This window comes from Phyllostomus hastatus, unplaced genomic scaffold (genome assembly GCF_019186645.2).
Source record: "Phyllostomus hastatus isolate PE091 unplaced genomic scaffold, TTU_PhHast_1.1 phas_scaffold_216, whole genome shotgun sequence".
In the NCBI taxonomy this organism is placed as follows: Eukaryota; Metazoa; Chordata; class Mammalia; order Chiroptera; family Phyllostomidae; genus Phyllostomus; species Phyllostomus hastatus.
In genome coordinates, this window is record NW_025334018.1 from 2,019,102 (window position 1) to 2,041,034 (window position 21,933).

General features: G+C 56.4%; 1 protein-coding gene across 1 annotated transcript; it reads right to left on the bottom strand.

Moving 5' to 3' along the window:
* Positions 1-1,650: 1,650 nt before the first annotated feature.
* Positions 1,651-20,159, bottom strand: NTRK1 (neurotrophic receptor tyrosine kinase 1). The gene is made up of 17 exons (XM_045817168.1): positions 19,928-20,159; positions 16,825-16,899; positions 16,489-16,560; positions 14,859-14,927; positions 13,549-13,694; positions 13,249-13,391; positions 10,469-10,601; positions 8,656-8,982; positions 8,202-8,219; positions 7,981-8,036; positions 7,604-7,706; positions 6,985-7,131; positions 6,533-6,663; positions 6,203-6,375; positions 3,807-4,047; positions 3,306-3,464; positions 1,651-2,022 (listed from the first exon to the last, which is right to left on the bottom strand). Exons 1-17 carry the CDS (start codon positions 20,137-20,139, stop codon positions 1,837-1,839), a joined length of 2,391 nt encoding a protein of 796 aa, XP_045673124.1. The 5' UTR covers positions 20,140-20,159; the 3' UTR covers positions 1,651-1,836.
* Positions 20,160-21,933: the final 1,774 nt, after the last annotated feature.

Here is a 21,933-nt window from a genome sequence, read left to right on the forward strand (position 1 = left end):
AAAAGTTTCTCATGCCCTGAAGCCCTTGACCTTGGAAATGCTACAGTACCCTGGCAGATCCCTTCTGCTACCTGCCCTCCACCCCCTTTGCTACAATCCTGCCCAAAGTTGGCTGGAACCCAGAGCCCCTGGGCCTCTGAGCACAGCAACTCCAAGGTTGGGAGTGTTCCACGCCCCACCCCCCAGCCCTGAAGAGAGAGGCTCAAGGGGCTGAGGAGGTGGGGAGGATGGGAGTGCAAGTGGACAGAAAGTGCCCTAGGTGTCCCTGCTCCTCTCCAGACACTGTGATTCAGCTGCTTGTCCCACTCATGCGTTCCTCTGACCCTCCTCTGTCCATCCGATTGTGTTTCTCTCTTCTCCGTGTGCTGTCTCCCTCTGTGTGCCTCCACGTCTGTAGGTCCTGTCCCCACCTCTGTCTGTACCAGCTCTCTCTTTGCACCTGTCCCTTGGGCTCACCTGTCAGCTCTGATTCCCCACCCTGTCTTTCTCAAGAGGTTCCCACCCTCTCCCCCCCAGTGACTCCACCTGCTGTAAGTCCTCCCTCACCGGGGTGGTACAGCACCACCCCACCCCCCCCAGGGCAGGAAAGGAGAGACTATGAAGTTGCCCTCAGCCATCAGACCCCCAATCAGTCTGCAGCCCTGGTCAGACCTCCATTAGCACTAACCAGCCTCGACAAGAGGCAGACACCACTGGGCTAGGCCTAGGGGTGATAAGACCCAGATTGAATCACCATGTGCGGAGAGCTGGGCACCCAGGGACAAAAGGCAGCCATGCCATTAGCCCTGAGGAGCTGTGGGGAACATGGGTTATTGCAGGAGCTCGGCAGGTGATTGAAAGTGATGGGGCTGAGGTGGGGTGGGGGTGGGGAGCTGCTCCTCTCTGGCTCAGGGGTGAGGAAGATGGAGGCAGGGCCCCGGTCCTGGGGATGGAGGGCCTCACCAGCCTCGGTGCTGACAGAAGCCTTGGGGCGCTCAGTAAGGCCAGTGGTGTTCCAAGGGGAAGAGTGGAAAGGAGACCCCACCGCCTCCCTCGGGCAGAATGGGGCGGGGAGATGGCTTTGTCCAGTCCCTGGCCTCCAGGTGCTGATCTTAAGGCACTTAGAGCCAAGAAGGGTCATGGAGGGGAAACAACAAGGGGTTGCTTCCTCACCAACCCTTTAAGCTGCTCCTTCCTTCCCCGTCCTGGCCACATGTACATGTACACACACACACACACACACACACACACACGCAAGCTTGTGCTCACTCAAGTGCTCACTCTCTGGCTCTCTCTGCACTGCCCCCACCATTGGTCCTACTGTGTGGTCACTCTGCCTGCCAATATGTTCATCCTGTCATGGCACAGCTCATACCCCCCCCCACACACACACACTGTAGCACCAGCCTCCTGAACGGCAAGTGTGGAAATGGCCAGTTAGGTGTCTGATGGCCTGAGAAGCTTTGCCTAAGGCTGCCTCACCACCAGGCAGACAAAGTAAGCTCAGGACTGGGAGCAAACCACAGCCATAAGGTAGAGGTGACAGTGGCATGGAGTAGGGGTAGGTGCCGAGGGAAACCGGGGGGGGGTCCCAGAGAATCATCCCCTACCTGAGTGCCAACACCCCACTCCCAGAACGACGTCATTCCAAGAACTGGCATGAGATGCAGCCAAGGGACAATAAATATAATTGCTGTGACAGAACCCTACCTAGAGAAAAGGGCACATCCTCCCCTCCCACACTCCACCTGCCCCTCCCGCATGCTGAGGGAGAGTCAGATGCTTTGGGATCACCCTGGGGCTGCTGAGGGCAGGCTCCAGCATTCCGGCTACTCAGCCCCAGCCTCTAGCCAGCCCCTATCCCAGGACATCCAGGTACACGGGAGGCGCCTGGGCCAGGGCCTGCAGCTGGGCGTGCACGTCCTTGATGCTGCGGCGCTGCTGGGGCTCCCGCTGCCAGCAGCCCCGCATGATGGCATAGACCTCCGGCGGGCAGGCACGTGGCCGCTCCAGCTCACGTCCCTGAGTGATGCACTCGATCGCCTGGGGCCACCAGAAGGAGAGAGAAGAGACAAGAGAGAAGAGAGCACACTGGGCTACAGGCAGGAGAGGGAGGCCAGCCCCAGTAGTGCCCCTGCTTCACCCAGGCTCCTAAGGCAGGTCCCACGACATGTCTGGGCCTCTTGGCTACTAATAATCTAAAAGGATGCAATGAATCCCAAGATTCCTTTCTACTCTGATGTGGAGCAGTGGGAAAGATTAAGGCTAGACAGACTCTGGGAAGGTTGGGCTGGGGGTGGGATTGCTTCCCAAAGGGCTAGAATCTTGTCTTCAGAAGACTTGCCAGGTGGGTTAAGGAAGGGGAGGGACCAAGGCCTTGCCAAATCCATCAGCCTGGCCACTGAAGGCTGAGTGGAGGAAGGGGAGGGTCCTCCAAGCCTCAGCTCCAGAGGGCAAAAAGAAAAGAGAGCAGGATGGCCGGTAAAGGCCTTGAAAAAGGGCTGGCTTGCATTTGACGGTAGAAGGCAACCCCACTTCCTTTTCTCTTCTGTAGGTATCACTCTGTGGGAACCTAGCTTCTCCAAAAAGAAACTGCAGCAGGAAAGATCAAAGTTAGACTCCAGGAAAGACTGCTAGAGCTATTAAGGGGTCTAAAGAAGGAGCAGTGGTGTCAGGGAGCTGGCTACAGGGCCTGGAGCCTCTCCCCCCGTTCTTCCCTCCCTCCCCATTAGAGGGCTTGGGTTATAGGCGGCACTAATTCCATTCCTTCTCTCAGTGCTTGAGAAAATTAAAATCTATAACCCTCTCCCCCACCCCACCAGCCTCCAGGGAAGAGACTGCATTAGGAGAAGAAATGGAAACTGACAGCTGCGAGCCAAGGAGGGGGTGGGGAGGCTGCTCTGGAAGACAGAACACCTGGGGCCTGCTCTGGCTATGTCCAGCACGAGGGGGCAGGGACAGGACTGTCCTTCCTACAGTCTAACCTCCAGCCTTCCTGCTGCAGTGTCAGGCCCTCTTGTTTTGTGCTCCTCTTCCCACACCTCTCCCTTCCGCCCTCATAATGCCTGTTAAGTCTATAAAATGCAGCTAGGGATGAAAGTCCGGGTGCCATCTCTAAAGCTCTCTGAGATTCCCCGAGAGCCAGTAAGTGGAGAGGGGAGAATGCAAGAAAGAATAGAGAGGGGTGGGGGGCGCACAGTGTCGGCAGAAGGACGGGTGCCGGCTGGCAGTGGGATGCGGAGCAGAAGGGCACAGAGTTCTAACAGACAGCCAAAGGGGCAGGGAAAGGAGCGGCCGACGGGGGCGGCCCAGGAGGAGGGGCTGACCTCAGTGTTGGAGAGCTGGTACCAAGGCTGCTTGCCGTAGGTGAAGATCTCCCAGAGCAGCACGCCGAAGCTCCACACGTCGCTCTCGGTGGTGAACTTGCGGTACAGGATGCTCTCCGGCGGCATCCAGCGGATGGGCAGCATGGTGCGGCCTCCCACCTGCAGGGGGTGGGGGTGGGGAGCGTCACCTGCAGAGGTCGCCCCTGTGCAGCCTCTCCCGGCTAGACCAGCCCAGTCCCGTCATTAAAAATACAAGGAAGTGACTCTGTCTCCCCCAGGGCTAAGAGGTGAAAACCGATGATGCCGTTTTGTCCCAGGTAGCAGAGACGGACCCTCCTCCACTGCAGAGCCAGGAGCTAAGAAGGGGCTTTAAGCCTAAGAGTCTCAGACCCCAACTTGCCCAAGAAAGAGGAGAGCATGCCTGGTAGGGGCAGGCTGTGGGTGGGGACTCAGCATCCCTGTGTCTACTGTTGGGGCGTGGCTGGGACCAAAGACCCTTACGCGGTAATAGTCGGTGCTGTAGATATCCCTGCTCATGCCGAAATCGCCGATCTTAACTACCAGTCCCTGACCCACCAGACAGTTGCGCGTGGCCAGGTCCCGATGCACGAAGTGCAGTCCCGCCAGGTACACCATTCCCGCAGCGACCTGGCTAGCCACAGCCAGCAGCTGCCCCAGTCCCAGAGGGCCTGGAGCGACATCTTCCCCGCCAGCCAGCAGTTTGGCATCAGGCCCGTGGGACCTGCAAAACAGCAAGGGAGAAGAGGTGGGTCGGGAGGAGAGAATCCCCAGGAGCCTGAGGAAGCAGAGTCTGGGGAGCTGGGGTGGAGGGGGTGGCACTTAGGGGGCTGGGAATGGACGAAATAAAGAACAGGGCAGGCAGCTGTCCGTAGGGCAAAGCAGGGTGCCAGATGTGCCCAGCCCCAGGGCCTCCACCAGTGCCCACACTTCCCAGTCATGTCTTCCTTTCAGGCAGCTGCCTTGAACTCCAACCCCAACATCCACCTGCCCACTGGCCCCCACATCTCTCACCCATGGAAACCTCTGACCTAGACCTTGCCAATAATGCTTAGCACCTTCCCTCCAGCCTCAGTGAGGGAATCTTCCCACCCAGCTCTGAGCCTGAAACCTGGGAGCCCTCCTGCATTCCTGCTTCTCTCGCCTCTGCCATCAATATCCAGCCATTCCTACAGGGTCTTCCTCCCTTCCAAAGGTTTCCAGGCTGCCCAGCTCCTCCCCACAGGCACCCCTCCAGCATAGTCCCCGATGATTCATTCCATTCCCCAATATTCTTTCTTCTGAACCTTTGCCTGAGCTGACGACTTTCTCCATTCTGCCCTCCCCTACCGGCCAGCTTTCTCCTTATTCATTTATTTCTGCATCTATTTATTCCAGGTATTTGTTAAAATATCTCCAGTGTGCCATGCTCCAGAGCTACAATGGGGAGTAGAATGCAATGTGAGGGACACCTAATCAGTACTCAGGGTAGGGATGGAAGAAGTCAGGGAAGCCTTCCTGGAGGAAGAGATGTCTCAACTGAGACTCCAGCCCTGAACAACAGAGGTGAATAAGCCATTCGAACGGTCAGGGACTGGGTGACCAAATGGCTGGAGGGAGGCCCAGTGTGCCAGGCAGAGGGAACTGTGAGCACAAAGGCCCAGAGGTGAGAAGGGACAGATGGCCTCTCCTCAGGGAAGTCTTCCAGACTCATCTAGGCGCTTTCATGCTCCCCTCCTTTGGTTCCCTCGGTGCTCTATCCACCTTTTCAAGCTACTTCTCCCATGGCCTGGGCCCCAGATGGTGGCCTGCACCCCTGGCATTGAGCCCCACTGTGTCTCGTGAGCAAGGGCAAGGGCTCCTCTCGTGCTCCTCACACTCAGCCTCAGGTCTGGCATCGCCTCCCTCATGCTCAACACCCTCCACGGGCTCCTCTCCACACATGAGGGAAGTCAGACTTCAGGGTCTCTCCCCACTGACTTCTGCAGCCTGACTACACAAATGACCCATCACTCCCAAGGGATTGTCTGGGGACCAAAGTGAGACCATCAGCTAACAGTTACACACAGCTTTCGCATCCAGAACCACAGTCCCCTGGGTGGGGAAACTGAAGTCAGAGGAGATAGCTATTTAGCAAAAAAGGCTCAGCTAGTAAGGCAAAGCCAACTCCAAACCCCGGGGTCCCCTTGCCTCCCACTGCCCTGACCTCACAGGGCTCACCCCGTCAGAACACGTGGCCGTCACAGTCGAGGCTAAACACAGGGCTCTGCCTAGGGCCATAGCCCCCCGGGCCACTTCCTGCCTATGTGCTGTTGGACAAGCCACCGAACATCTCTAAGCCTCATCTGTGAAATGGTCACATTTATTGAAGTTATCGAAATTATCAGCACAAATTAGTAAACAAAGCAGTTGTTTTACCTAAAGCCAAAGAAATTAATATTTGGTAAATTTCTTCGAGTATAAATTGCCATACATGCTCGGGACTATGAAAACTGAATATGTATTTATACTGTTGTGCAGGGGTGTGTGTGCAAGGACACGCAGCCGCAGTAAGGACAGACTGTAAAGCATGTGACTGGGACGCAGACGGTGCCTGCCAAGTGCTGCCGCCGCCGCAGCAGTTGTCTCAACTGCCCCCTCTTCCAAGTGTGGCCACGGTGCTCCACACACAATGACTCCACTAGTGCGATCTGCCTGACTGCTGCCACGCTGTCCTTTGCACGGACTGTCCCCCGTTCACACGTCTGCCTCAGAGCTCCCTGAGGACAAGAGTCATGCCTTCCTGCTCCTTCTTGGTGTGCCCCTCAGTTCAACAGACAAGCCAGAATGTGCCTGTGGGGAAGGGGCATCAGGGCGCAAAGCCAGGGGCCAAGGCCAGCACCAGAGCCAGGTGCTCATACCGGAGGAAGCGGTTGAGGTCGCCGTGCCGCATGTACTCAAAGACCATAAGCAGTGGGCGGCCCTCGGTGCAGACTCCAAAGAAGCGTACAATGTTCTGGTGCTGCAGCATGGTGAGCAGCTCAGCCTCGCGCTGGAAGTCCTGCCGCGCGCTCTCAGACACCTCCTTCAGAGCCTGATGGTGGGGCGGACACAGGACTGAGAGGGGGAGAGTCCTCACCTCTCCACATCCAAGGTGGCCCACACTACTGCAAGTCTTGAACCGTACTAGATGCTGGCGGCCCACCCCCCAGCCTGAGCACCCTGTTCTGGAACAACGGCTAAGGTCTTACCTTCACGGCCACTAGCATCTTGTCCTGCTCAGGCAGCAGGCTGTGGCACTCGGCAAGGAAGACCTTTCCAAAGGCGCCCTCACCCAGCTCCCACTTGAGTACGATGTCCCGGCGTTTGATGTGACGAACACCTGGGGAGTGGCTTACAGGATCAGACAGCAGCCCCCACTTTGGGAAGGGTGGTGTAAGGGCCAGGACGGGACTGTCTAGCAGGGCTGTGCACTGCACCAGGGCACCAACCAAGGGGGTGGATGAGGCCTGAAACTGAGCCTTCACTTCTTCACCAAGCCCCCTTTTGTGGTGTAGACAGGAGTGGTAATGATGTGAACAAGAGTGGTGGTGGAGAGGAAGGCTTGTTCATGTCTGGGGTAGGCAGGAGCAATGACACAGGAGGCTATACACGTGCATGCATGTAAGCTTGCCCCCACCCTTGGCCAAGCATGTTCTCTCACAGGTATCACTGAAGTATTGTGGGTTTTCAATAATGTGGCCTTGGAGCCCAGAGCCTTTGCCCTCAGCAGGGGACAAAGAGCTGCCACCCAATGTCATGAAATGCAGGGACATGGCCAGTCCATCCTCCGGAGCCAGCACCGCAGGGCCTAGGGAGGAGACACAGCCACAGGTTGCAGGGTGCCAAGCGACCCCACCTTGTAACTTACAGGGTGATGAACAGAGGAGCTAGTGGGCGTGACAACCAGTAGGGAGATGGGGAAGCACTATGGCCTCTCTGTGTCTGGCTCCAGTCCAACCCCAGGCCCCTTGGGCCACCAAAGAACTCCCCCACCTGCCCTCAACAGAGCTCAGACCTCCCAGACCCACTTAGTGTTTGACTACAATCCAGCCACCAATTAGCATCTGCTACCTGTGAAACTACCACAGCCCCAGCCTACACACACTCACACACTCAGCCCCACAGCCAGCAGGCTCTCCTACACCCAAACACATACTTCCTAAACTCCGTGTGTCTGTCCACGGCACCAACCGCACCCCACCCCACAGAACACAGAGTCAGGAAGAGCTACTGGGAAGTCAAGCCAGTAGGACAAACTGAAAAACAGCCCTTCCACTCACGGTTGATCCCAAACTTGTTCCTCCGGCCACATTTGTTGAGCACGAGGAACAGTGTGGAAAGGAAAAGGCAGGCAAAGACAGCCAGGCCCACGGCCACCGAGACCTGGGAGTGAGGGTGGTTAGATCAGGAGCTTCTTTTGATCTCTAAGAACTCCCCCACAGCAAAACGTTCCTCCATCCTGCACTGAAGTCCAGAGCCGGGCTCCCAGACCTGCTTCCCCCTCCCCTGTGGCAGCCGGTTGTGGCTGTGAGGCGGGCTGGCTGAGCACGGGCCAGACTGTGGAGATGCCCATCCTCTGACCAGAAGCAGCATGCAGGCGAGCCTCTAGCCCAGCCTCCTGATCCCAAGTGGGCAAGCCTGCACTTCCCACGCTCACCCCAAAAGGCGTTTCATCCTTCTTCTCCACTGGGTCTCCAGACGTACTGTTAGTGTCTGTGGGGACACAGGGCAGGGTGGGCCTTGGCACATGTGTGTCTCCTCCAGCAACTCCCCACCCTGGTCCTGGCTGACCCCTTGGGGACCAGGTTAACTGTACCCTCTGCCCCAGCCTTGGCTCCAGGGACCACACAGAACCTACCTCCAGCCTGCGTTACTCACCCACCGGCGAGAAGGAGACTGCAGCAGAAGGGAGGAGAGAAAGCAGTCAGATGGGGGAGAAGAGCAGTGAGTCCTCTTCCCCCTTGAGACTCATCCCTTCAAGGGCTGTGGGTGAGATGGGGTGATGGGGTGCTGGACCTCAAGCGGGAAGATGCACATGGCCCTTTTCCAGTGGGGCTGTGGATGCCCTGGTTGTACGGCTCTCTCCAGCCAGCCCAAGTAGGTGGAAAATAGCTCAGGGATTCAGGACTCCTGGGGCATGGGGGAGGCAGGGGCAAGGAGGCCAGCACGGAGCTGGACAACAGAACTCCAGACTCTTTTCTGTCCGGGACTAGGCACTCCAACTTCTAAGGTCAGGAGCACAGCAGAAAGTGGGCCAGGCCTCCCTGGACACCAGGATATGTACCCAGGTGGAGCCCAGGGAGTGGGGATAGGGTTCAGGGTGGCCTCGCACCAGGGATGGGGTCCTCAGGGTTGAACTCGAAAGGGTTGTCCATAAAGGCAGCCATGATGGAGGCAGCGGCCTGGCCTGAGGGGTTGGCGGCCAGCAGTGTGTAGTTGCCATTGTTGACGTGCGTGGGTTGGTTGAGGCGCAGGCACCCATGCCTCACAGTTTCATTGGCGGCTGGCTCCAGGAACTCGGTGAAAATGAAGCTGGTCTCGTTGAGCACGGAGCCATTGAAGAGCCAGCGTAGAGAGGGTGCTGGCTGCCCATCCACCGAGAAGGGGATGCACCAGTGATGCAGCTCCACCGCCGCATGCAACTGCACACTGGCCGGGACTGCCGGCCAGAGAGAGTGCGGGTGAGCAGTCAGGAGTAGCTGGGGGGCACCAGCCAAACCTGACAGGTCCAGGGCTGGGGGAGGGCGTGAGGAGGGGGAGTTGACAGTAAATTTTCAATAAACCAGGTAGCAAGTGTATATAATTTGGAGGCTGAAAGAAAAGTGGTGGGCATAAAGTAAATAAGGAATAGCCTTAGAGAAGAGGTGCATCACTCATGGAAATTAAACACGGAGTCGTTTGGATAAGTGTAATCAAGCTTAAGAAGACAGGAGGGCCCTGGCAGATGGCTCGGCTGGCTGGCGAGCGTTCCAGTACACCGGGAAGAAAGGTTGTGGGTTTGATTCCTGGTCAGGGTGAGAATGGGAGGCAACGGATCGATGTTTCTCTCCCCCTCTCTCAAATCAATAAACATATCCTTGGGTGAGGAATAAATTAAACTAAAAAAAGAAGATAGGAGGGAGCAAAAAAATAAATAAAAGTTTAAAAAGTTTTTTAAGGAAAACATGGTTTTCAAGTAGACCCAAGCTCAGTAATAGGAAAAATCTGTATCTGTATATACACATACACGTACAATGTGTACTGGAATCCCAGCCAGCACTCATGCGGTAGAATGCTGCTGAGCAGAGAACGGAATGAACCAGAGCTACTCCCATCAACGTGGATGAATCTTACAGGTATAACTGAGCAAAAGAAAGTAGACGCAAAATAATACGTGAGGTATGATTCCATTCATAGACTTGCAAGAACAGGCAGAATGGCACCATACTGATAGGGAAACATATATGTATAAAATTACTTTTAAAAGCAAGGAAATGATTATCACAAAGGTCGGAATGGGGTAGAGGAGAAGGATGGTTCTGAGTAAGGAGAGGAAGGGAGTGTCTGCTGAAGTGCTGGTAAGAGTAATTATTGTTTAAAGGGTACAGATTTTATGCACAAACCTATGCATGCTATATTCCACATTAAAAGAAAAGTTACATAACGTAGAAGACTTAAAATAATTTGTCGGCAGACCTGGAGAAATCAGGCAGTGAGCCTAGAAGAACTAAAGGAGGGCAATTGCTTTTTTTTATTTAAATCTAAAGTTGGGAATGTAAGTTTTATTTTTTTAATAATTTATTTTGTATCGTATTTTTCCCCAAGCAATTGCTTCTTTTAAAACTAGTTTGTAGAGTTAAGGCCCTGCAGAGGGATGGGCTTGAAGAACTACAGCGGAACAGTGAGAAGAGCCAGGCTGATGGCCTCAGGTAGCAAGACTTGGGCAGGACGCCAAAAAGAAATCCATCTCCATCCCTCTGGCCTTGATGAGCCCCCAGCATTTCCCCCAAAGGATCAGGTTTTCATGGGAATCTGAAAACAGCTGGGAGGGAGCAGCTGTGGAGACACTCATCCCACCCCTCTCCTCCACTGCACACCACCCCCCACACATCTTCTCCTAACGGCAGAAGGGGTGGGGGAGGGGCAGGGCCGTCATCAGGACTCACAGGAGACATTGACCTGGACGGAGACTTCAGCACGGCCCACATCGTTCTCCGCCCAGCACGTCACATTCTTTCTGTTGAGGTCACTGGTGACGTTGGCCAGGGTCAGCCCCAGGGAAGGCAGACTCCCAGATTTCTGTGTCGGGGAAGAGATGGGAACATCAAGAAGAATGTCAGCTGGCTTCTGGCTAGAAGCTGGGGCGCTAGAGCTGATGTCTTTGGGGAGCCCCTCTGGCTCCAGATGGACAAGAGGGAGGGCCAGTGGGGAGGGTGAGGAAAGAGGTGTGGAAGAGAATACAGCAGAGAACAGGCCTCCTCCTTTAGAGCTTGTTCACAGACAATAATCTCTCCTGGATTATTTATGTAATGGTTTGGAAAATGTAGAACATAACTGATAACCTCAAAATAGGCACAAAATATCCCAAACCAAAACCACTCACCTGAACAGCTAAATAGATGTCACAAACCCCAAGTTCCAAAAACACATGACTCCTGGGAGAACCGATTAGGACCTCACCACCTACTCGCCCACCAGTCTAACATGGTCTTAGCCCAGGGGAGGTCAGAAACAGGGAGGCAGCCTGATACCCGGGCGCCCAGTACAGGCAACAGCGGCACCATGGCCTCCTTCAGCAGATGAAGACACAGAGTGAAGTTAGAGAGACAGTGACTTCATTCTGAATCATCATCAAAAGGTTGAATCAGTTTCAGATTTTCTTCCTAAGAAACCAAGGACACATGGAAGTTTATGATCTTAAGACAATTCTGAATCTTGCTCAACCTTGGTTTCCTTGTTTTGTAAGAAGAGATAGACAAAATGATCTTTTGACATTTTAGAAAGGCATTTTCATAACATGATGAAAATAAATGAAGTAGTGGATAAACATCTCTTATCTGGAAATCTCATAACGTGGAATCCTTCAGAGAAAGCCAGAGGAGGTGAAGTTTCCCTGGGTTTCCACTGGAATATGTGAGTTCAGAGATGCTGGAAGCACTGTCCAGCCCCTGGAACAAGGTCTGGGTTCCAGCCACCTGCTGGAAAAGCCCTGCCCTAAACTGGGCTGTCCCATCTCCAAATCACCCTGGAGTGTGGTGTCCTATTAACTGTTCCCTCTGTACTGCTGTCCTGAAAGTGACCATCTTTCCCTCCTCTCATTTAACCCCACTAGGACGTGACTTTTCTATGGGAAGTTTCTAGAAAACACAACTGGTAGCAAACATGTAAATCACTCAAGGAAAAGAACAAAAACCTGGTATTTTTCAAAGCATAGTTAATCAGCCCTGGCTGGTGTGGCTCAGTGGACTGAGTGGGAACCAACAGGTCACCAGTTTGATTCCCAGTCAGGGCACGTGCTTGGGTTGCAGGCCAGGCCCCCGGTTGGGGGTGATGTTTCTTGTCCTCTCTTTCTCCCTCCCTTCTCACTAAAAATAATAATAAAATAATATTTAAAATAATAAAGTAAAATAATATTTATTTTAGAGAGATGGGGAAGGGAGGGAGAAAGAGAGGGAGTGAAACATCAATGTATGGTTGCCTCTAGCACACCCCATACTGGGGATATGGCCTGCAACCCAGGCATGTGCCCTGACTGGGAATCAACCTGGTGATGCTTTGGTTCACAGGCCTGCACTCAATCCACTGAGACACACCAGTCAGGGCCTAAATAAAGTCTTTTAAAAAACCAGTTGATCAAAGGTCTGTCCACATATGGTCATGGCCCATCTCTTGCCTCTGCCTTGCCCCCCGTTCCACTGCTCACTCTCAGTGGCTTTGACCTCCGGGAGGAAGAACCGGTGGCCAGTGGCTCCTCCACTCGTCTGGAACACCCTGCTCAGGGCTCCAGCAGATCTTCCTTTAATACTGTTTCTGGGGCCTGCGGCAATTCTGGGGTTGGCTCCCCTCCCAAAGTGAGGGCCTCTAAACTGAACACGCCTCAGGTCCCACTGGCCTACCTCGTCCCACAGTGGGGACCCTGTGTGTCTACCTACATTTTTGGGTGGGCACAGCCCACTGCTGGCCCTTCTCGATTTTGTCAACAAGGTCCCCTCAGCCAGTTGTGGCTACTCTTGACTACCCGTCACCAGCCTGAGGACACAGGCAAGGCTGAGAAGGTGCCCAAAGACACATCGAATAACCGAGATGAGGGCCAGGGAGCACCCAGAGGCCTGCAGGCCATCGTGCCCACCTCCCCAGTTCACAGATGACAGGCCAAAGTGCAGGCAGCGTGAGTGATTTTCCCAAAACTCACTCTAACAACTAACTAGTGAGTGAGCTGCAACCAGGCTTGTGCCTCCTTCACGACATGCTTGTCACACACCCAAGAGAACGCTGCTCCCAGAGTCTTCAGAAAAAGACCACAAATTCCCCAAGAACTAATCTGGGTCCAGGACCACAGATACTGTACCCTCTCCATGGTCCTCAGTGTCCTTATCTAATACACAAAGGGGGTGGACGGGAGGGATGGTCTGCAGTCTCCCTCAGCTCCAGTCTGGGAGGCCCTGTGACCCTCTGTCTCGCGGACAGAGCCATGTTCCCAGACAGGGAGCCTAAGTCCTGGTGGATCCGGCAGAGCCTGGGGTCCCCACGGGGCAGGGCCCTTCCTGAGGCCATGTGTGTACCCGGGGCCGCCCCACAGCCGGAGCCTGAGCCCCGTGGGGTCTCAGCCACCACTGTCCATCATTGCCCTCTACGTGCTTCTTATTTGTGTCTTCATTCCCCGGGTTCTGCCCAAAATTCTCCTGGCGAGAGGGGGCGGGTGCAGCAACGGTAAAGGGCTTCTCACCGTCACGGTGGCTGACTCCTCCAGCTCCGTGGTGATCCAGTCGGCCTGCTCCAGGCCCTGCCCCTCCACCTGGCACTGCAGCCACACGTTGTCTCCCACATTCACGGAGGTGTTGGGCATCTGGACCTTCAGCACAGGCACGCCTGGACAACCACCCGGGGTGCCCAAGGCGTGTTAGAGGAGGTAGTGGTCTCAAAACCCTGCCCCAGAGCAGTGCTCCTTCCCCCAGCATCCTCAGTGCCCCCAAGCCCACCACCGGTAACACTCCCAACCCTCCAGTCTGCCCCTCCTGGCACCTACCGCAGCTGGCGTTGGACATGTGGGCAAAGGGCACCTGCTGGAGGCACGGGAGCTTCTGTTCCCCCACGCCGCCCAGCCCCTCCTCCTTCCAGCGCCACAGCCAGAGCAGGGCGCAAGAGCAGCGCAGGGGGTTTCCAGACAGGACTCTGGTGGGGGCGGAGGACACCAAGCGAGTCAGGGGAGGGGCAGGTGTGGGGCCTGAGGAGCCACAGGGAATAAAGTAGGTGCTACAGTAAGAGGGAGTGTACTTAAGACAGCAGCGTGGAATGTCTAGAAGGAAAGGAGTGAGGATGTAGGAGAGTCCCTCTTGTCGACCAGTAAGAAGACATTAAAAGAAAGAGAATGCAGCCCTGGCTGGTGTGGCTCAGTGGATTGAGTGCTGGCCTGTGAATCAAAGGGTCACTGGTTTGATTGCCAGTCAGGGCACATGCCTGGGTTGCAGGCCAGGCGGCATGCAAGAGGCAACTAAACGATGTTTCTCTTTCTTACTCTCCCTCTTTTCCCCTCTCTCTAAAAATAAATTCAAAAAATATTTTTTAAAAAATAGAATATAGCCCTGGCTGGCGTAGCACAGTGGATTGAGCGCGGGCTGCGAACCAAAGTGCTGTAGGTTCGATTCCCAGTCAGGGCACATGCCTGGGTTGCAGGTCATGACCCCCAGCAACCACACATTGATGTTTCTCTCTCTCTCTTTCTCCCTCCCTTCCCTCTCTAAAAAATAAATAAGTAAAATCTTTTTAAAAAGAAAAAGAAAAGTGATCTTTATTACATGTCAAATCGACATTAAAAAAAAATAGAATGCAGGGATCTGACAGCTACCTGTGGGCCACACGGCATTCCCTTATTCCAGGCTGCCCAGGGGCAGAGGCCAGGTGACAAGGGGAAGGGCACTGCTTCCTGGAGTGACCGAGAAGACACAGGTGCCCACCAAGCACACATAGCCCACTGCTGTCCCACCCACCCCATGTGCAAAGGCAGTTGGCTACACCCAGCCTGCTAAGCACACACAGAATTAATTGTCCAGGCCAGCACCCCATCCCACACCCCACATGCCCCCCAGGGCAGTAATGCCTTAGTGGGTAAGCCTGCAACCCTCTGTCTGGATGCAAGCCTCACAGGCATGCACAGAGCCCCCAGTCTCAGCTCACAGATAAACAGGGAGTCCCCAGAGCCACCACACCCCTGCCAGTTCCACATAGACTCGGTGACATAGTGTCACACAGAGATACAATCACACACACACACACACACACACACACACACACACACACACAACTGCTGCTTTCCCCCCTACAAGCCCCCTTACTCACAGTTCCTGTAAGGAGAGGCCCTGAACAGTTTTCCAGGAGAGAGACTCCAGAGCATTGAAGGAGAGATTCCTGCGGGAGTTGAGACAGCAAGACTGACCCCACCCCCATGAGCAACCTGACCGCCTTCCGACCCAGCTTGAGGGAGGGGAGGGCGGGAGGAGGAAGCCGACAGCCAGAACCAGCCCAACCCAGCATGGAGGCACTGGGGGTGTGGGGACAGGTTAGGCGCTTTGAGTGCTGCTCTCCTTCCTGGGCTCACCCCACTTAACCCCCACCCCAGGCCCCAGGGAGGAGGTGTCTCTGAGAACAGCTGCTGCCTCCTCCCCACCCGTGGCCCCAGCTGGCAAAGTGCTGAGGCCCCGGCTTGGGGAGGGGCTCCATCTGTGTTCCCCTCCCCAAAGAGCCCAGGACAGGGACAGAGGAGGGGAGGACAGCAGCTTCCACACTCCCTTGCCCCCTGCCGGATGGCAAGAGTTTCAGAGTACTTCTTCGGGTCCCCTCCCCATTTCTCCTCAGGGACCAAAGTCAGCTGAAAGGGCCCCCAGCCCCCCAGACCCCTCTGGTGGAGATGAAGAGTGAGCTGGGGAGGGCCAGCTCCAGGTCCCACAGGAAGCTGGTTCAGGAGCACCAGCACTCAGCGCACCAGCACTCAGCGCCCTGCGCCGGCCAGCCCCGGGGACCTGCTGCCTCCGAGGGGCCTGCCCTGACCCCCCTCCTTGCCCCTCCTACAGTTTGGGGGCGCTGGGTTAGGGAGGCACCACCGCACAGGGATCGGAGAGACTGCCCACTTGAGCACACACAGAGCTGAGTGCGAGTCTGTCCTGCCACTTACAGCTGTGTGACCTCAGCCCAGAAACTTAACCTCCCTGAATCTCAGGATCCTCCCTTACGAAGCGGGGATGACGCTCTCTCTCAGCAGGTTAATTGTGCAGATGCACTAACATGCGTACTGTGAGGCACACATAGCTAATGGAAGCCCCTACCGGGGGTTAACCCCCATCACTAGTTGGTGATGTGACATCACCTCATTTGTTGTCGCTGTTGCGGAACCACTGGACACACAGGAGTTCAGAGTAGCCTGACAGCCATGTGAATGACAGGCCCCACCTTTCCATCTCCCCACCCGCCCACGGTGGGGAGAAGTTGCTGAACTCCTAGCCCTCAGAAGGCTAAGAAAGGAGCAGCCAGGCACACCAAGGGCCTCACCTTCAGCAGTCTCTCCTGACTAATTCTCCTCCCCTCCCTGTCCTGAGCTGTGGCTCCCGGGAATGGGGAGGGTGATGAGTGGCAGATCTGATACCCCAGCTCCCAGGGGAGATGGAGCCCCAGCCAGGCCCCCGGATCCTGCTTCTGCCCTTGCTTCCCAGTTCAAGTGTATCTGAACCCTGGGAGAAAACTGAGGTAGGCAACCCTGGGCAATATTCCTGTAGCTTGAGGTGTGGAAGCGAGACAGCAAGAAGGACCTTCTAGCTGTCAGGGTGGGATCTGAGAGCACTGCCACCACTGAGCAGATGAAAAGAAGCCCCAGGCTAGAGCCTTGCTCAGAACAGGTCCCTGGGGAAGGCCAAGCCCATCAGTCACCCTAGTCTGGGGGGCCTCCCACCCCCTCTGCACAACCTGGGTCACTCACAGGCGACGGAGCCGAGGGGTGAAGTGGAAGGCATCTGGCGCCACGAATCGGAGGCCACTCTTCACGATGGTGCTGGGGAGGGGTGCAGCGGGGTCGGCCTGGGGCCTTAGCTACCATGCCAGCCCCTAGTCCCCTTGCTGAGCCCCGGACTGCTCCCCACACCCCTCATAGCTTCCTCGGCTACCCAGGACCCTGTGCTTTCTGACCTCCTCCAGCCCCTCAAGCCTCAGCCTGTCAGGTCCTCCCAGGCCCCTAAAATCCTTGAGCTCATCCTGACCCTCTGGTTCCACAGGCTCTGTACTGAGCCCCACACCCACACGGTCCCAGCCTCCTCACAGGTTTCTCAGCTCCCCCAGGCCCTTCAGGTGGCTGAGCTCCAGACGCTGTAGATGCTGCTCATTCTCGATGTGGCTGTGGGGAGAGGGGATGGGTGTTGCAGGGGGCCAGGCCCACATTCAAGTTCCCATACCCACCACCTGCCTCTCTCACAATCACACATGCACACATACATGCCTGCAAACTCATATGCACAGGCCTGTTTACACACACATGTGCAGACATGTGCCCACAACTGCATTCACACACGCACAGGAACACACCTCCTCACACGAGTCACACATGAACATGTATGCATGCATCCTCACACCATGACATGTGCACTCTCTCCCATCCATCTCTCCTGTACACACACACTTAGGCATGCACACACACACAGAGGCATACATATATGCACAAAGACTCATCTCCACACACAGTCACACATGTGTATGCCTGACCACAGAGATGTGTACACATGCAGGATCACACCCTCACACATGGACACACATATACATATATCCCTTGTGCACACACACACACATCTGTGTGAGAGTGTGAGTGTATACTCACATTCATAAACCCACACAAGTCCATTCTTGGCTTGGTGTTCTGCTTTTATATGCAGGGCCTCTCCTGCACATGCTCAGCAACGGGGGTTGTACTGAAACCCCTGCTTCCACAAGGGGTCTAGGCTCCTACCTGCCACTGCCCACCTAACGCAGAGGATGCCTCATGGTCATGCCAATGTGTGTGGCCAAACACACTGCTCACCCACGCTGCTGTACACACACACGCACCGCCCTCTCTACCCCTTCAAGCCACTGGTCCTTTTCCCACACTCAGGCAACAATCCCTACTCCTTCTCAACTACCCTTCAGCAGAGCAGGCAGAGGCATGGAGGCTGTTAGTCAGTGACACCTTGAACCCCTCCCTGCCTCAGGAGGGGCCCAGGAGGGAGGAGAGGAGCAGTAAGAGGATGGGTCAGAATTGGGGGGGTGAAGAGGCGTGGGCTGGCTGACGTACACCGTGAGCGATGGGGAGGCTCAGTGTGGAGGGTGGCAGAAAAACAAACAGAGAAAGAACGAACAAGAGACACTGAAGGAGAGAAACTGACAAGAAGAGACTGGCAGAGAGGGGGAGACAGGCACGCAGAAAGTCAGATAAGGAAAGGGAGACAGAGGCAGATAGATAAGGAAGCAGGACGGGGAGGTGAGAAAGAAAGAAGAGCAGGCATGCAGAGGCGGGGAATTGCTGGCACCCTGGGCACTGCCCAGCTTCTGGGTCTGGCACGACAGGGAGTTCTGGAGAACTCAGCTGCTCTGCAGGTGCACATCAACGTACACACTCCCCCCACCCCACGCACAGGGGCTCCTGACTCACTGACTGTCTCAGAACTCTCCCCTCTCTACTCTCTTACTTCCCCTAATTTGTGGGAACCAGGACCAGCCTGAGTGACCCTCTCTTCCTCTTCCCTTTAGAACCCTGGCCACAGCAGGACAGCAGGACAGTCCCCTGGGGCCTAGGGAATAACCTCCAGTGACTCTGAGGGAGAGTGGGTCCCTGCCCAGAACGCTTACAGCTGCACGGACGGGGGGGGCGGCAGCGAGCAGGGGCCTGGCATGCGCAAGCTGTCAGGCATCATGCTCAAAGCTGCCTCATTCGTTTGGGTTCACAATCAATCTGTCTATTCGAGTCCATTATCTCCTCTTTAGTCCTGCCAGTGAGAGAGGAGGAGGGGACCACGCAAGCGGACGCAGGGGGTCAGGCTGCTGCCCCACCCAGAGAGACATCTCAGCTCACCACTCTGCAGTCCTCCTAGTACCAATTCCCAGCCTGTCAAAGATCCCCCACCCCCAGGCTGAAACCACTCGGGGCTCGGAAGGAAACTGCGAAATGAGAGCTCTGATAGGAAATATTCGGGAGCCTGGGCCCTACTTTGAAGGCCCAGGGTGATGAGTAGAATGGACTGGGGGTGGCAGCCTGGATTTCATGCCTCCTCCCATTATGCAGAGACCTAGGCCCCGACCAAGACAAGGCCATCTCTCCTCATCATGGTCTCCCCAGGGCCCTTAGAGAGATTGTGTACCTTCCCGTTAATTACCATGAGATACCCAAGTAACTCAGTGCCAATTATCGCAGGCTGCTCAAATAACTTCCAGGCAGTGATGGCCCCTGCCTCAGACACCTTCCAGCCTGTCCGTCACTGCATGAAACCAGGGTTTCTTGCCCACCCTCTAAGCCCCAAGCCATGGGAGAAGGATTTTCTAGCAGGTCCTCATCTCTTCTAGAAGTCTTGCTGGCCCCAGTAAGCTACATAGAATACTCGAGTATTTTCCAGCCATCACCACATGATGCTTGAGTATCTCTAAGCCAATTATTACAGAATACCCCCATAGGTTTCACCAGCTGCTGAAAAATTCTCAAGCATTTCATAACTGATTACTTCAGAATGTCAGAGTACTGCAGAATGCTGGAGATTCCACCCAGTTTTGGACCCCGAAGGGAGGAGAATGTCTCAGCAAGGGCCCTGATTTCCTGCCCCAAGTAGGAAGACGAGGGTGGAAAGGGAGAAGGGTGTGGGAAGCCAGAAGCCAGAAAGCGGGGTGGAGGGGTGTTGATCTCCTACATCCATAGCAGGGAGTCCTGCGGACAAGAGGCGGTGGAAATGGGGAGAAGAAAGCGCAACCATCAAGCTATGACTCCTCACCGCCTCCCACTTTTGCGGCTCAATTCTCAATTCCAGGGGCAAGAGATGGGGTTGCCTGGTCAGGACAAGGAAGACGGTAGGTGGTTGTTTCGCGTGGAAAGAGGATAGGGCAGTAAGGGTGCCCAAACTGAGGGGTTCTCCTGAGCTCCAGAGAGCTGCTTGGAGACGGCTGGCTTCTCTCAGACCTGGTCCACGGAGAGTCCCCGCTGCTCTCCCCAAAGCCAACACCCCAGCCGCACTGAGCGCCAGGTAAATCCAGGCAGTAACCGCGGTGGCTGCCAGTGCGATGGCAGCAGCGAAGGAACGGAGCACGGCCTCCCTCCGCGCCTGCCCTCCTGACCTCGGTGAGTCCGCACCCTCGGGGCTCGGATATGCTCGCTTGCCCCCGCGCCCCCTCACCCGCCGGACACTCACAGCTCGGTCAGGTTCTCGGCACCAGGCAAGTGACGGATTCTATCCAGCGCCCCAGCCCGGGTGCAGCGCAGCCCCGAAGGGCCGTGGTGGCAGCAGACTTCGGGGCAGGGTGCGGCGCCCGCAGATGCCAGCATCAGCCAGGCCAGCAGGCGGCCCGGGGACATAGCCCGGCGGTGCCCGCGGAGCTGCCCGCGCTGTCCGCCTCGCAGCATCACCGCGGCGCCCGCCAAGCCCGAGCCGGGCCGCCGTCTGTGCGCTCCTGCAGCGCCGCCGGGCCTCCCCAGACACGTGCGCTGGGCGGTGTTAAAGACCCAGTGGCCAGGAAAGGGCGGAGCCAGAGGCCCCCGCCCCGCCCCACCCAGGCCCATCGGTTCCCATCCCTCCTCCAGCCCTCCTAAGCCCCTAACTCGGCCCCCACCCATTTCGGGCCCCCCCCCCGCCCCCGCACCAGCTTTCTCCCCCAGGATCCCTCCAGCTCCGGCATACGCGAAGGGGAGACTTCGGAACGCCTCAGAGGTGTCTCCGGGGGTGGGAGAACTGGGAAGTTGATACGTTATTTTGTCCCAGCCTAAAGCAGCTGCATTTAGTGGGGAGGGGGTGTGACTGAGCCTGAGAGAGATTGCCGTCCAGTCATTCTAGCCAGTCTCCGGCCTCAGATCTCATTCCTCACGGCGCACGTGCTTGTGGGAGTGTGCAATGTCACTTGGGGTAAATTAGGTGAAATGCTCTCTAAACTTCAGGAAGAAAAGGGAAGGGACCCAAAAAAGACCAAACGCGGGAGCTAAGAGGAGGAAAAATTAAGTCAGAGAAAAGAGAAAGTGTCGCCCGAAAAGTGGGAGAAAAGCGCCGAGATGCCAACGTCCAGCAGTGACCACAGGGTGGCGCAAGAAGCCCGCTCGCAAAGGTGTGAGCTCCGCCAGGGTCGGGTGGGTGGGGACGCGGCCTGTAGCGCCCACTGGGCTGCGCCTCCGGACCCCAGCATCAGCCCTCGACTCAAGGCCAGCCAGCGTTGGCCACCCAGCCGGGTAGGTCCAAGTTGGGCGGGCATCGATCGCCTCCCTGACAAGAGCATCGATTTCTGCACCGAGAAATTAATAGATCTTCTCTTAGCTCTTTGGACGCAGGAGCGGCCGGCGGGTGGAGTTGGGTACCGGTTAGTCCTACGAGGCCGCACACCGGAAAGCCCCGGGATCTCCAGCACCTAGGGCGCCACAGGGGACGTCCCAGCCCCCGACACCTCGTGGGCCTTCGTGGCTGCAAGAGCCCCTTCGTCTCAAGCAGGGAGAGGAGGAGGAAGAGGGGTCCTGGAGGACAAACTACGGTCGGGGTGCAGACAAGGGCTCCAGGGAGAGAGCGGCGCGCGGCTCTCTTATCCCCCAGAGCCCCAGCACAAACAGCTGCCGCCCCTACTCCCCTACCCTCCGCCCCCATTCCCCGAGGCAGGGACAGACAGACCAGGCCAACCCAGCAGCCTGAATTCAGGAAGGCAAGGACAGAGGCGGGGCCCCACAGGGTGATTGCCCTCTCCACCGACTTCTTAGTCACGACCGAGGGACTTGGCTGGGACGGAGCCTCGCACCCCAAAGCGAATGTGAAGGCCTCCTGGGAGGCCGAGGGCCTCGGACAGACCAAGGGCTTAAATATTCAAGAAACGCAAAGCTCATTCCCTCCAGGTTTCAACAAGCTCTCCCCGCCAGGTCTTGGCTGCCAGAAGTTACCCCGCAGATGTCAATGCACGGTGGCAGAACCCAAGGGAGCAGCTGGGCTGCTCGCGGCGTTCCTCGGGCTGTGCGGCCCGCCAGAGGAAAATCCGCAGGGTGGGGGCCAAGGGAGCTCAGTTCCTGGCCTACTACCCCCCTGTACGTTGGCCTTATTTCCCCAACAGACCTGGCCCCTCTCAGTTGTCAGGCTAAATATTTTGGCTTGGCGGGAAGGGCGGAGAGAACCGAGAGGTCCCAGCAAACCAATCCGTTTGGACTGGAGGCGGGGAGGGGGGGAGCCCCAGT

What these genes read in the sequence shown, in the direction of transcription:
- NTRK1 (XM_045817168.1), bottom strand. Translation starts at nt 20,139, where the DNA reads ATGCTGCGAGGCGGACAGCGCGGGCAGCTCCGCGGGCACCGCCGGGCT. An exon ending in GACCTCAACCGCTTCCTCCG is followed by an intron (nt 4,048 to 6,202) that starts GTATGAGCACCT and finishes GCTGTTTTGCAG; the next exon opens with GTCCCACGGGCCTGATGCCA. An exon ending in ACAGCACCGACTATTACCGC is followed by an intron (nt 3,465 to 3,806) that starts GTAAGGGTCTTT and finishes CACCCCCTGCAG; the next exon opens with GTGGGAGGCCGCACCATGCT.